Source organism: Brassica napus, chromosome C2 (assembly GCF_020379485.1).
Source record: "Brassica napus cultivar Da-Ae chromosome C2, Da-Ae, whole genome shotgun sequence".
In the NCBI taxonomy this organism is placed as follows: Eukaryota; Viridiplantae; Streptophyta; class Magnoliopsida; order Brassicales; family Brassicaceae; genus Brassica; species Brassica napus.
The window spans coordinates 32397507-32412788 of record NC_063445.1 but is presented as its reverse complement, the minus strand read 5'-3'; the positions used below and the strand labels follow the sequence as shown (position 1 = coordinate 32412788).

General features: G+C 29.8%; 1 protein-coding gene across 1 annotated transcript; it reads left to right on the top strand.

Annotated features, from left to right (window-relative positions):
• The first annotated feature begins 677 nt into the window (after positions 1-677).
• Positions 678-14894, top strand: LOC106379118 (methylthioalkylmalate synthase 1, chloroplastic-like). Its single transcript, XM_048748614.1, has 10 exons — positions 678-6845; positions 9482-9741; positions 12777-12990; positions 13129-13209; positions 13268-13360; positions 13463-13549; positions 13629-13729; positions 13813-13846; positions 14007-14081; positions 14201-14894. Exons 1-10 carry the CDS (start codon positions 6399-6401, stop codon positions 14300-14302), a joined length of 1494 nt encoding a protein of 497 aa, XP_048604571.1. The 5' UTR covers positions 678-6398; the 3' UTR covers positions 14303-14894.
• Positions 14895-15282: the final 388 nt, after the last annotated feature.

Genomic DNA, 15282 nt, shown 5'->3' with positions numbered 1-15282 from the left:
TAAAATCGACGTAAATTTACGAGGATTATTTTTCCTCGTTAAATTTCCTCGTTAGGCTTCTGTTTTCTTGTAGTGAGTTGGTTAAAACGGCTAAATGATGCATTAGTTATAGAAAAAAACATGGTTATGTAAGATATAAAATAACTTGTGGCAGGAGATAGTTATGTAAAATAACTTGGGTATATATAATATTTTTTCACGAAATATATATCTTAAATAACATATTGTTATTATAAATATTAATTTAACATAATATATATTTTTGTTTTAACATATGGTTTACTAAACTGTTTATCAAATTTGATTTTGTAAATATTCTGGAATTATATAATGTAGATTACATGGTATTAATGTTGTATGATATATGCTAACTCATTTTTATAATTAATATCTGAATGTTGTAGGTCCATATTAAGCATAAGATATGGTGTATAACTTATTTATAATTATATAATAATTATTACAAAATTATTTAACTGTTTAGATATTTATAAAATTTTAAGGTTTTAAAAAACTATATTTATATTTATCGATTTGATGCACCGTAGTTCACATTATAGGAGATGGTCTCATAAAATCACTTGGCTAAAATTGCTGAATGATGCATTAGTTAAAGAAAAAAACTTGTTCATGTAAGATATAAAATAAATTGTGGCATGAGATAGTTATGTAAAATAACTTGGGTATATAAAATATTTTTGTCACGTAATATATAAATGGTGCCATATTTGAGGTCCAAGGTTCCTTAATTAGTGGGATTCAGAACGATATGCAATAAGTCGTTCAATTATATGTTAGTATATCAAATTCAATATAAGGTGCTTATGTTATGAATGGACAACCAAGGATAAATATTGTTCGAGAGAGAGTTCTAAGTCAAGACGATCCTTTATCTTTTTTCATCTTTATTCTATGTATAGAAGAGCTGGTTAGCCTTCTTAATCACAAAGAGAACCAAGGGAAGATAACAAGGATCCACGTCACACGCGCGTGTTTCTCAGTATCACATCTTCTCTTTCCTTATGATAGCTTTTTTTTTCTACAAGGCGGAACTCCGTGAATGTGAAGAAGTGATGAAAATAGTTATGGAGTATGGACAAACATCAGGACAATGTATTAACTTTGAGAAATCTCTTTTACTCTTTGGTAAGAGGATTGATGCTAGACAGCAGATTAAAGATACACTTGGAATCCAAAACGAATGAGGAATGAAAACATACCTAAGAATTACAAAATATATTAGTGGGTCCAAATGCAAGCTTTTCGCTTTTTTTAGGGACAAATTACTGCATAGAATGAATGGATAGACATGTAGATAGCTCTCTAAAGGTGGAAAGGAATTTTTGATTAAATCTATCTTGCTATCACTTCCGACATATGTTATATCTATTTTCCTGCTCCTACTGGAGATATGTGAAAACCTAGCGAGTGTCATTGCACAGTTTTGATGGATCTCAAACCCACCAAAGAGAGGAATTTACTGGGCAAAATAGGAAAAGCTTTGCTTACCATGGGAGGAAAGTGAGATTAGTTTCCGTATGATCCATGAATTTAACCTTGCTTTACTAGCAAAACAACTATGGAGGCTAGTACAATACCATTACTAGTTGGTGGCTCGAGTATTGAGTAAAAGATACCACTGTATGAGTTTGCCTTTGTGATTAATTCATGTAAATAATCCATCATATGTGTGGACCAGTATTTCAGCGGCACGAAAGCTATTGCTAGTGGGAATCAGACAGAAGAAACATTATGGATATGAGGTCAAAGTGTGGGAGGATCTTTGGATCCCTACAACACCAGCTAGGCCGGCTCGACCTTTAGCCCTAGTTCTCCATCTGAACATGAGAGTCAGCGACCTTATTAATTAGGAAATGAAAGAATGACATGTTGGGATACTAGAGGATTATGTTGCTCTTGTTGATATACTTTTCATAAGAAGTTTGGCCATAAGCTCAACTCATCGACGTGACACATTCTGCTGGAGCTACACCAAGAATGGCTAGTACATGGTTAAGTCAGGATATTGGGTAGCTCGGACTTATTGAAGGCTGAGGAGTAGAAAGAAGTACTAGAGCCAAGTATTACTAAGCTTCAAACCTTTGTTTGGACGATAAAAGCACCGCATAAGATATGTCATCTTATATGATAGCTGATAACATGTCATGTGGCCGTAACGAGGAATTTGGTGCGGCGTACATGAGATGCGATAATTATTGCCCACGATGTGGTGAGCATGAAGAATCTGTTACCCATGCTATTTTTGAGTTCCCGCCAGCTTTACAAGTTTGGTCCTTATCATCGACACCTACAAGTCCAGATATTTTTTCAAGCCCGAGTATGTATACTAATATGGATTATCTTTTCTGGAGAAAGAACAACATTGTCGAGCCATAACTAGACATGAATCCTTATCTCTGGATAATTTGGTACATTTAGAAGGCTCGAAATCACAAACTTTTTAGGGGGTTTAATAGAGATCCTTTGGAGTTAGTGCGCTATGCAGAGAGTGAGTGTCAAGTCTGGTTCGATGCAAACGAGATGGTGACTCCAACTCCACAAGGACATAGTATTGAGGAACCTCAACTCTTAAGCTTGGGTAATATATGCATGATAGATGGGTCATGGACATCCACATCACAGTTCAGCGGATGTGGATGGCTTTGGATGGATAGCTTTGGGAAGGTTCAACATATGGGGACACAAAATTTATACGGCGAGAGTATGCTTTGGATTATGAGGTAGAAGCATTGCGATGGGTGATGGAGAGCATGGTTCAGTATTCAACATGTCAGAGCTTTGGAACGGACTGCAAAGATTTGATCGCCATGATAGAGGAGCCTCATGCTTGGCCAAAGTTTGCAACAGAATTGAAGAGGATAGTGACTCTGAAGATATGCTTTCCGGACTTCAAAATCACTCATATTCCTCTAGTGCAAAATCAGATTTCGGATTCTTTAGCTAGGACTGCGAGGTCTTTTAATAAAGAAATCTGTTTTGTTGGTTGTTCTATTTCGGTCTAGTTACCAGACCACCTCAAGTTTGAGTAATAAAATAGTCGTTCGTTGCCAAAAAAAAATATTTAAATAGGTCAAACAATCTTACATAAGTAGATTGTTTTTAGAACAAAGTTTAACCCCTAGCATATCTTTTTCGATAGTGACGTATGGTGCATGACCTCATCCTACCGTACGTCATGGAAGGTGAATTACGGATGATAAATCCTTAATGCAATGCAATAGTCTTAATCTAATCTTATTATTTATCAATCTAACGATAAAGAACAATTGCTCGAAAGATATTGTTATAAAATAAGATAAATTCACGTGTGCTTTTTGGATTTCTAGTAATACTCCACTGTTCCTTCTTTCTTATGTATAAAAGTCTTAGTGTCCAGATCTGGTATATATGACCTTTGGGGTGTGTAGCAAAGTAGGTAAGATTATTTCCATAAGCAATTAGTTTTATAAGGCTGATAAATCCTGCTTGTCTACGGCTAGTAGGCCTCTCGTCACACAGCATGTGGGTTTATTCTAAGCAATGTATAGTGTGTTAATTTTTTGGAGGCTCGTTATTTTGTTTAGTGTCTCTGCAATCACCATATGACTTTCCCGCATGCTTAAGTCTCATTCGCGCGATATTACAAATCATTTTCTGATATGTCATCCATCCTTTCAATATTCAAACTCAAACACACTTAAATATTGAGTTATAAAGGTAGTGTGACCGAAAAAGTAAGTGTACTTTGGTGACATAACTAGCCAAATCAATTCTTTTAAACTTTCCCACATATACCACAAAAATGGATGTTACAATTCACCCCCTCTCACAGAACACAACGTCCTCCTTGTGTCCTAAGATCGTTACCCATGTTAGTGTGAGACCACACATGACTCCACACTCGTATGTGTTTGGCTCTGATATCACATGTACCGTCTGCTCACGATTATTGGGCCTTCCACGCCCGCTCTTTCGGTCCGTGGGCATCATTCGGACAGTGCGTTTATTTTTTGGAGGTTCATTAGACTTGTTTATTAGCTCTAAAATTGTTGCATGACCTTTCCACGTGCTTTGGCATCACTCATACGATATCACAAATCATTTTTCGATAGGTCATCCATTTTTCCTCTACTCCAACTCAAACACATTTAATCGTGGACTTCTAAAATGATGTGTGGCCGAAAAAGACGTATACTTTGATGGCATAGCTAATCAAATAAATTCTTTTAAACTTTTCTACGTATACCACAAACTGAGATATTAAGGATGAGTTAATTAGCTATTTAGTACTATTTATCAGCTTGCATTTCTAATTAACATACATGTATGCAAGTAGTTTAAAAATTCCATTGTTGAGAGAATTAATTAACTCAAGCTGAGTACTCAATGTATCTCTTTTTTTTTTTGAACTCACTCAATGTATCTTTCATACGGTAATTTGCATGCACAATGTAGTATAGTCGCATTATCTCATCCACTAGTTGGAAAGTAATTTAACATGCATATGGACAACTAACGGTGTTTTATATGCATATTGAGGAATAAACTAATTTAAGTAGTACCTCTTTTCTTTCTGCATGCAAATAGTACTTTTTATTAGATGATTAAATGGCGTCGATTTTCCAGTTAATAGTACCTTAATCGTGTGGTTTACAGGTCTACAGTCCATGGTCAACGCTACAAAATGGTGAGATTATAAAATAATAATATGAATTAAATTAGTGTTTAAAAATCTTGTGAACATACGATAAAAATAGTTTAGTAAGAGCATTTTCATTTTGGAAGTTTCTTAAAGCATCTCCATTCATAAGATACCTCAGAACATTTCATTAATGTGTAATTAATACTTTAATATGTTTAAATTACATCACTAAAAACTACATCACTGATTTTTTTTTGTTATTAAAGACATCTGGAGCAGTCATGTGAACACAGGTGTGTTAAGAGTATATGTAAAATTCTCAAATAAAGATCATATAATTATTTTTCTCTTTTATATTATTTCATTATTTTACCGGTAGAATATCTTGTGGGTAACTAGCAATTCTATATATCATAATAGTGAAAGAGAAAAAGGTTGGATGGATATGAAAAAAATGAAAAATTCATCCGGAAAACTTGATCTCCCCTATTTATAATATCAATCTAATTTTATATGATTTGCAATTTTTCACCATCTCTGTAATATTATTTGAAAAGTCAGTTTCCTAGATATCGCGATAACGTTAATTTTTAGAATGATTAATTACAATGATATTCTTAATGAAATAAAAATAGAATTAATGTCATTATTATAATTTTTTTCTTTTTTGATATTTTTGCCTTTTTATTTATATTTGTTTCCAAACTACATATATAAAAAGGCAGTAGTTATAAATTTTAAAAACGTGGTCACTATATATAAATTGATTTAATAAAACATAAATTTCATAAAAAATAAGATCCATATTAAAAGAATTCCTTGTACAACATAATATCAAACAATATAATAGATATTTTTGAGATAAATGTTTTTAACTAAAATTAAATATCACTTCTTTTTTTTATTGGTTTTCAAATAACATATATAAAAAGGAAATACATATAAAAATTAAAACCGAGTCATATGATTATAAATTGATTTCATTAGAAAAGGAAGTTTCATTTGCCCAAAAATGGAAATTTCATTAAAAAAAGATTCATGTTAAAAATATATATATAATATATATAATTTCTATAGTTTATTTATTAATTATAAAATAATTTGAATATACATAGGATATTGATTAATTACTACAGTTTATTCATTACTAAACATGTGGCAAAATGCGTTCTAGTGAATATCTAACATGATCTTGTTTGAGAAACTTTTGTTTCTCTTTCCTAATTTTTTTTTTATTAATAAGATATCTAAAGAATTTTTACGAATAGAGTTGTTCTTAACATGGAAATTTTTTACTGGATTCTTTAAAGAAAAAATGCATATAAAACGTTAATTAACAAGTAATGCTAAGAAAAAAATTAATTAATGATATTTTACAGTTAAACAGTCGAATATGTATAATAAACCAATAATTTAATATTCTTGTACAATGTTTTTAAATGTTAAGGGAATGAATATTTAAACATTCGATTTCAAAAACAATTTGTTCTCCTATATGTGAATTTACAGGATTTTAAAAGTGTTATTTCTTAGTTGATATGTATACACTAGTGTATATAGACAACAAAGCTGCTGCTGCCATATTTTTAACTAAAATAATGACAAGTACTATATAGGCCATCAAGTTGGATAAATATTTTTCACCTATAAATAATGTTGAACGTATATATTCTCCCTCTCATCACAAAACAAAATTCCTTACTATCTCTTCTTTAAACCCGAATAAAAATATATCTCTCCCTCCTACTCCATTGTAATGGCTTCGTCACTTCTAACATACTCCATTATGATCCCCACCACAGGTTCCACGGTGGTTGTCCGGTCAGTGTTACCCATTGAATCTTCACTACCCTCTCTCCGCCGCCTAACCTATCCGCACAAGAAGCCAACCTTGTTCATCTCATTTTGCTCCTCTACGTCCCAAAAGGCCGCAACTAGTAGTATTGACCTCCAACCCGTCATGAAACGGTGGCCAGAGTACATACCTAACAAGATCGCCGACAAGAATTATGTGAGAGTATTTGACACGACGCTCCGTGATGGCGAACAATCTCCCGGTGGAGCTCTTACTCCCCTTCAGAAGGTAGAGATTGCTAGGCAACTCGCTAAACTCCGAGTAGACGTCATGGATGTCGGTTTTCCGGCATCGTCTGAGGAAGAGTTAGATGCCGTTAAAAGCATTGCCAAGACCGTTGGTAACGAGGTTAATTAATTATCTCTATATTTCCTTAACTTCAAATTATAATGATAACTAGACCTTGACCCGCGCGCCAGCGCGGATATGAATTTTCAGTTTTTAATTATTTATTTTATTAAATGATGTATTTGTAATATTCGTTCATATTATATTCATTAAGTAAATATTTTTTTTGCATCTTAAACTTTTTTTTTTTTACGAATGTGTGATATCATATAAAAAATATAAAAATACGAGTATAGAGTTAATTAGATAATTTTAAAAACAAAAATTTTTCTTTCGTGTGCGATATCATATAAATAATGATCCGCCCAGTTAACAAAAATCATGATTATTTTATGTGTAATTTTTTTTATTTTGACCATTTCCTTAAAACTATATTAAATTTTACATATTTTAATTATAATATCTTTACCTTTTTATTTGAAATACAACTCAATATTTTTTTAACAATTATAACAAAATATTTAAAAAATATTTTTAGTATTTGTTTGAAAAATATGAAAATTACATTTTAAATTAAAATTATCCTAAAATATGATAAGTTTTGATGTAAACGAAAACTCAAATTATGTCAAAAATAATGATATTCAATGATAATAACAATTTTAATTGATTATTTTTAAAAAAATACATTTACAAAAATATTGTTTGAAAGAAAATTCATTTATCTTTCAAATATAAAATAAAAATATTATAATTAAATAATAAAAATATAAATAAAAGCCATAAATTTGGCAAATGACAGCCGAGTTATATTATGTTAAAATTTTCTTTCTAACAATTTATCAAATGACAAATGAGTTATGAGCAAATAATACAATATAATTTTTAAAAACATAGTCATTCTTAAATATTTTTTGAATAAATAATTATTTTTAAATTTAATCAACTGAAAATAATATCCGTACAATTGTGTGAGTCAAATTTTAGTTTTATTGATGCATGTTATATATTAGTGTTGTATGTTTTAGGTAACATTTTAATGATGGGCGTTTTTAAAAATCTCAATTATTAAAATTATGCACGTAAGGATAACTCATAAGTTTTTTTGGTTGATTAAATGACATTATGTCCAAATTTATTTTAGGATATTTCATTAAGGTAACTGAAAAAGACAAACAATAAAATAGGAAGTTTAAATTAATTTAAGCATATTTCATTAATGTAACTGAAAGGACAAGTAATAAATTAGGCAGTTTTATTCGTTTTAGGATATTTCATAAATGCAACTGAAAAAGACAAGCAAAAAAAAAGAGTTTAATTAATGAAGAAAAAACATTTTCAAATGGGTACTTCTCTTTTAATAATATAGATAATGTGTTCATACCTACGTAGCATGGATGTCTCGTCATATGTTTGCTTCCTGTTTTGGGATTGGAATTAGAATAGGAAACTTCAAGATATTCTTGGAATTTCGGAGTTGATTGGTTGTTATGTAGCTTTATTTTCTTAGTTATAGAAAATAGATTGTGAATTTTTTGACTTTCGTTTTAATCTTTTTTGCAGCGGATATATTTTCAAAACACTAAATAAAAGCTGTAGAAATTTTAATTTTAAGAGCTAATATTTTTTTAACCTTAAGTTTTAGTTTTTATACCTAAAATAAATATTTTTTCTAAATAATAGTATGCTAAACAGATGAAATAAAATTATTTGTGAGATATTTAAACTAATAAAACTATTTTTTATCTTTTCATTTACAAAAAAACTTTGAGATATATTTAGATGTACTGTAGGAATTATATGCCTGACAATGAAAGTGATTAATTTGTTTAGTTCAATAATATTATACCTAAAATACATATATATATATATGTTTGGAACACATATCCATTTTCTAATTTTGTTTAAAAGTCAATTTCACATTTTGTTTTGATTCCGCTTTCACCTACCCGGTTCTTATTTGATGCAACATAGATTCAAACTATGTATATACTTTGGTAGGGACGGTACCGAAGGTTTCCCTCCTGTCTACGCAAATCTGTAGGGTTCTAAGTTTTATTTGCTATTTCTGAAATTAAAATACTCATAGATGCAGAACTACTGAGCAGGTGATTAACCCACATCCACTTGTAGAGCCGGTCTTAAAATTATATGGATTAAAAAACTAAAGAAAGTATAAACCTACTAGTTAATGTATTCTTGAACTTTTTATAGAATAAATCAAAGAGTTCGAACTCTTCAACTCTTTGAAAAGTAGACTGACTCATGCAAATGAGAACAAACTAAAGAAATGAATTACTTACAAAACAATGCCGCAAACGAATTATTTTGAAGACTCATGTTTATTAAGTTTTTATCCAGGGCCGGGTCTAATTTTAAAAAGACTTGTACCATTTCGTTTTGACTTTTATCCACTTAGTCTTTAATATGCATTTGGATTTGTTATTTTTTTTCTCGTGTCTCTTCCTTTTAATTTTATCAATAAATTAAAGGAAAATAGTAGAGTCATATAGTTTAAGGGGGTCATTTTTAATTTATGGCGGAACATGGCTTACTGCTACGTTGAGTCGCCCTGTATACAATATTTATCCTTGATTTGTGACTTCCCATAAATATAAGTGAAGTATTTTTTCCAAAGATTGAAATAAATAATGCCTACATACAGAGTAAACAAACTATAATGTTATTTTGCTTAGGTGGACGCGGAAACAGGTTACGTCCCGGTAATATGCGTCATCGCAAGATGCAAACATGAGGACATCGAGGCCGCTTGGGAGGCGTTAAAGTACGCGAAGAGGCCGAGGATATTCCTATTCATATGCACAAGTGACATTCACATGAAATATAAGTTGAAGAAGACTAAAGAAGAAGTGATCGAGATGGCGAAAAGTAGTATTAGATTCGCTAAAAGAATAGGCTTTAGTGACATCCAATTTGGTTGCGAAGATGGCGGCAGGTCAATATCTAAAAACATTTATAATATATCTACCTATACTATTATTTGACAAGTGATTTTGCCGATTTGTTATGTTTTCTATGATTTTATATATATATTTGATTATTTGTCATGTTTTTATTAGTTTTTCGCATGAGTCATTAATTTATTAATTAAAATAATATAACTATTTCAAATTTTGTAATTAGAATTAGAATTATTCTATCTTTGACGAAGATTTGTTTTCCATAATTTTAGTTAGTTTTGTTTGTTTGTCATCTTTTTATTAGTTTTTGGCTGAATCATTAATTTAATAATTTAAATAATATAGGTATTTTTAACTTTGTAAGGAGTGATTTTTTTTGTCATGATATATGTTCTCTATGATTTTATGTATTTTTGTTTAACTTTCATGTTTTATTATTTTTTTGGATTGAGCCATTAATTTATTATTTTAAATAATATAACTATTTCAAAATTTTAATTAGAATTAGAATTATAATTTTCTGACTTTGACCATATATTGTCATATTTCCATGATTTTATTTGATTTTTTTTTCATGTTTTTGTTAGTTTTTGGCTGCGTGATTAATTTTATAATTTAAATAATATAGTAATTTCAAACTTAGTAATTAAAATTATAACTATAATTATTCTAACATTGAAGAGTTAGGATCACTTTTTTTTTTTGGATTAACCTGGAGTATTCTAAAAGGCTCAAACCAATTTTTCCATAATAATTATGATAGATCATCTATATAAATATTTGATCTTATTTTCTTTTCTTTTCATTTAAAAATATTTTTTTCCTTTCCCATGAAAACATATTTATCCATTGATTTAGTATCCGGATCAGGATCCGTGGCTTCTGAATATCAAGATTCTGGATATCTGTGTAGATCTTTCTATCCGTGACTATCCAGATCTGGATCCGTAAAATAATTAAATAAAAAAATACTAAAATTCAAAATAATAAATATATATATATATATATATATAATTTATGTATGTAATATTTTAAAAGTCAAAATATAATATTATAAGACTAATTTTTATGCATAAATATTATATATCACATGTAATTATTAATAAATTTTTAAAAACAATTATGTTCTAAAAATAACATATATATATATATATTGTATAAATATTTAATTTATGTATATAATATTATAAAAGTTCAAATATAATATTATAAGATTAATTTTACGTATAAATATTATATATCACATGTAATATGATATGTTTTAAAAATATGGATTTGGATCAAAATATCCGAACTTAAAAATCAAGATATTCGGATCCGGCTTTGAGGGATCTAAGATTTTACTATCCAGATCCGGACACTTCGGATATCCTATTTTTGGAGCGAATCCGGATCCCGGATTATAAGTCTCGGCCATAAAGAAAATGTTATACATATTATTATTTTTGGTAAAAGTTGCAAATTAATTTTGAAAAACACCAAATATACATCAATTAATCTGTAAATTATTTTAATTAGTGTATTTAAAATAATTAGACAAACGGCTGCGTTTTAGACCAATTCCTGTTTTGTTCTAAATGTTAAGAAGACCAATTATTATTATTTTGTTTTAAAATTATATTTATTATTGGATATGCGAAATAGTCTATTTTTATTGTAGTTTATAGTTTAATAGTAGTAAAGATAATCTGTAAATGATATTTATTGTAATATATGTCATATTATAATAATATGTACTCTAATACATATAACTATGCTGTATATTTGTATTCATCTTAATATTGCATTATGATAGTTTGCCGACTCTATTATATATATTTTTCATCTTACGCTGATGCGTAATACACAAAAAAACTTACCAAACTTCTCAAAAAAATATAACAAAGTTATGGGTTCAAGAGAAAAAAACAACACCTCTTAAAACTACAAAAAAAAAGAAGAAAATTGTAAATTTTAATAGGCGTATGTAATTATTACTTACGTAGTTAGTTAAAAAGATGAACGTTTTCTAACAATTGCTAATAGGGATATAATATGAGATATAGATCAAGACGGCCAAATTTCAAAGCTTGAAACTTTTTTTTTTTTTTTTGATTAACCTGGGGTATTCCAGGTCCATGGAGAGGCTCAGACTAATCTCCAAGGGGAGGTACATCCCACGGATAAACCATCTCTCTGGGTATTCAAATGGGCCCTAAAGCATAGGCCCATATCCGTGTTAGATGACCAGGATAATTGTGACTTAGTTTCGCGCAGCAGGTGGATCGAACCTGAAACGTGTTGGCGTCTCAGTCCCGTCTCCTTACCACTTGACCACAATCACCCGGTCGTTAAACCTTGAAACTTAAGAATACCATATTAAAAATACTTTAAATTGATTATCACACGTGATGAAAATTTTAAATACAAAAGATCTATGTCAAATTTAAATATTGTTAGATACATACATATTAGTCCCGACAAGGTGCGGACACTTACCTAGTTTCAATATTATTTGTTTGGTTCGTTTGGTTTCACGGTACAAAATCTTTGCTGATATTTCTTTTTTGACATTCAAAATCTTGCTACTAATCTTTAATGTTTTTGCATTTATATCTTATAAGAAGATTTATATAATTTAAAAATGAAATAGTCACTTTTTAAAACCAAAATTTTACATGCAAAAACAAACGCATAGTTAATCTGAACGTCAGGAACAATCTAGGTCATACATAATCTAGCAAAGTTTTTAGCTGTTGACTTATGGTGTTTGCATGTATACTAATCATGTCAAATATAAATTCAAAATACTAGTAATCTTATATGCTTACGTTTGCATTTATATTTAGGCGCATAGTTAATCTGAACGCATAGTTAATCTGAACGTCAGGAACAATCTAGGTCATACATAATCTAGCAAAGTTTTTAGCTGTTGACTTATGGTGTTTGCATGTATACTAATCATGTCAAATATAAATTTCAAAATACTAGTAATCTTATATGCTTACATTTGCATTTATATTTAGGCCATGTTCGTTTTCGTATCTCAAGTACTAATGTGTGTATGTGTGTATGTGTGTGTGAGATTCAGATCGGACAAGGATTTTCTATGCAAGATTATGGGAGACGCAATAAATGAGGGCGTAACGACGGTGACCCTCGCGGACACGGTAGGGAACAACATCCCTCAAGAATTTGGAGAAATGGTGACCTATCTCAAAACAAACACTCCTGGAATTGATGATGTTGTCTTCAGCCTTCATTGTCACAACGACCTTGGTCTTGCTACCGCCAACACAATCTCCGTAATTGACTCTTTTGTGTTAGTCTAATTAAGAAAATCGCCGTACTTAATTAACTCTTTAATTTGTGTTAGTTTAATTTAGACATTCGCTGGACAAAATATATATTCTCAAGATGACAAACATATAAGCTTATATTAGGGTGTGTGTGCGGGAGCAAGACAAGTCGAAGTAACGATCAACGGAATAGGCGAAAGAAGTGGGAATGCTTCGCTTGAAGAGGTACCATACTCACTACCATAATAATCATCATCACCATGAATATTTATTTGGTATGTAGGTTGTACTGGCTTTGAAATGTCGTGGAGCATATGTGATGGATGGTGTTTACACAAGAATAGACACACGCCATATCATGGCTACTAGCAAGATGGTAACTTTTTATATATACACAATATGTATACAAGTAAATACTAATTTCTTTAGACCTTTAATTATAATAGTTCAGTAAAAAATATAAAGTGGTATTGAGCAGGTTCAAGAGTATACTGGCTTGTATGTTCAACCACATAAACCCATAGTAGGTACCAACTGTTTTGTTCATGAGAGCGGCATTCACCAGGTTTCGTATCTTTAACAAAATGACTAATAAAATATACATTTGAGATTGATACCAAGAATATTGTTAAAACATTTTGCAGGACGGAATTTTGAAATATCGGAGTACATATGAAATATTCTCACCAGAAGACATTGGGGCCGAAAAATCTCAAGATTCATGCATTGTTCTTGGAAAGCTTAGGTAACATGTTATTTCTTAGTTTTGCATAAGCAAGATTACATGTTTTTTGTTGAATTTATATAACAATGGAAATATGCATGCAGTGGACGTCATGCTGTGAAAGATCGGCTAAGAAAGGTATCCCTTGTGATTTTTTAGTTTTTGTTCTTAATTGTTGGTTATATATAATGATCACATTCATATATATATGAATTTGATCTTTATTATGTTTGTATTTATGTTAATGAACAGAATCGTTACTATGTTTACACTTATGTGTTCTTTTGTCTTTTCTCAGATAGGATATGAAATCAGTGATGAGAAGTTCAACGATATTTTCTCACGATTCAGGGAGTTAACCAAGCAGAAAAAGGTTTCTACATTCTTATGTCATATCTTCTCATGCACACATTTATGATTATTAATAGAGATAAATACGATTTAATTAGTCTATTCACACGTAGTTGATTTAAGTATGTTAATTTCTTTCAGAGGATTACGGACGCTGATCTTATTGCATTAGTGGCGTACGGTGATAAAATCTCATCAGAGAAATTAACTATTAACGGAAATGGCAGCTCTCTATTTGTATAAAATGACATTACTTTGACAAAAAAATGTAATAAGATGACACATCAAATGGGATTTGACATGCATGTGTTCTTGTAATGAATAGAATAATAATCAGTGTTGTTGGAGAATGTTTTCTTATATGTTGTTTAGTTACTTCAGCATTCTCATGTATTAAACTGAACTACGGAATTGTATCAAAACAAAGTTGTTTGAGACCTCTCTATTCAGCGGTGGAGAAAGAAAGAACAATGTGCTGTCAAAATTATGATTCTAATTTGGCTCCAAATATTTTATATCTATAAATATCGAAACATTTCAATAATACTCTTATTTTTTAATTTGAAATCTGTCAAATTTACTTGAAAATTCGCAAAATAACCGAAAATAAACAAATAAGTAAATGAAACTAATCATTATATATAGGAACTTTAGATTAGATATTTAAATTCCTATACTACTTAAAAGATCTATTCGTTTACAACTTAACTATAAACTAAAACTAGATACGGATCTGCGCCATGCGCAGAAATATTTATACTTTATGTTTTAAAATTACAATTTTATGATTTGGTAATATTTTATAAATATTGATTCGACTCCAGATTATTTTTTTTATTTTTGGTTTGGTTCCGGTTTGATTGTGGATTTTGGTTTTCGGTTCAAGAAATATAGTAATATTTTGATTATTTATGAATTTGGGTTTAGTTGAGGTTTTGTTATTTTGATTTTTTGTTAGTCAAATTTTAATTTTATTTTGTTGTATATAATATTTATATTGACTCTATATAATATTTTATTAAATATATATAAAATTTATTGGTGTTATAATTTGTGTTGTACATGTTCGTCTGTAGTGAATCTTGTTTAATTTTTAATATTTTAATTTGACTTTGATCTTATTTTAATTTATTTTCGTTAAATTTAAAATATAGATCAAGCAAGTTTTCAGGATCCTCATGTCGATATACATCACACACGTCCTCAGAAAAATGACTCCAAAG

Excerpts from the sequence above, each read along its gene's own strand:
- LOC106379118 (XM_048748614.1), top strand. The coding sequence starts at position 6,399 with ATGGCTTCGTCACTTCTAACATACTCCATTATGATCCCCACCACAGGT. Across the intron at positions 6,846-9,481 it reads CCAAGACCGTTGGTAACGAG|GTGGACGCGGAAACAGGTTA; the intron begins GTTAATTAATTA and ends TATTTTGCTTAG. Across the intron at positions 13,361-13,462 it reads TCATGGCTACTAGCAAGATG|GTTCAAGAGTATACTGGCTT; the intron begins GTAACTTTTTAT and ends GGTATTGAGCAG.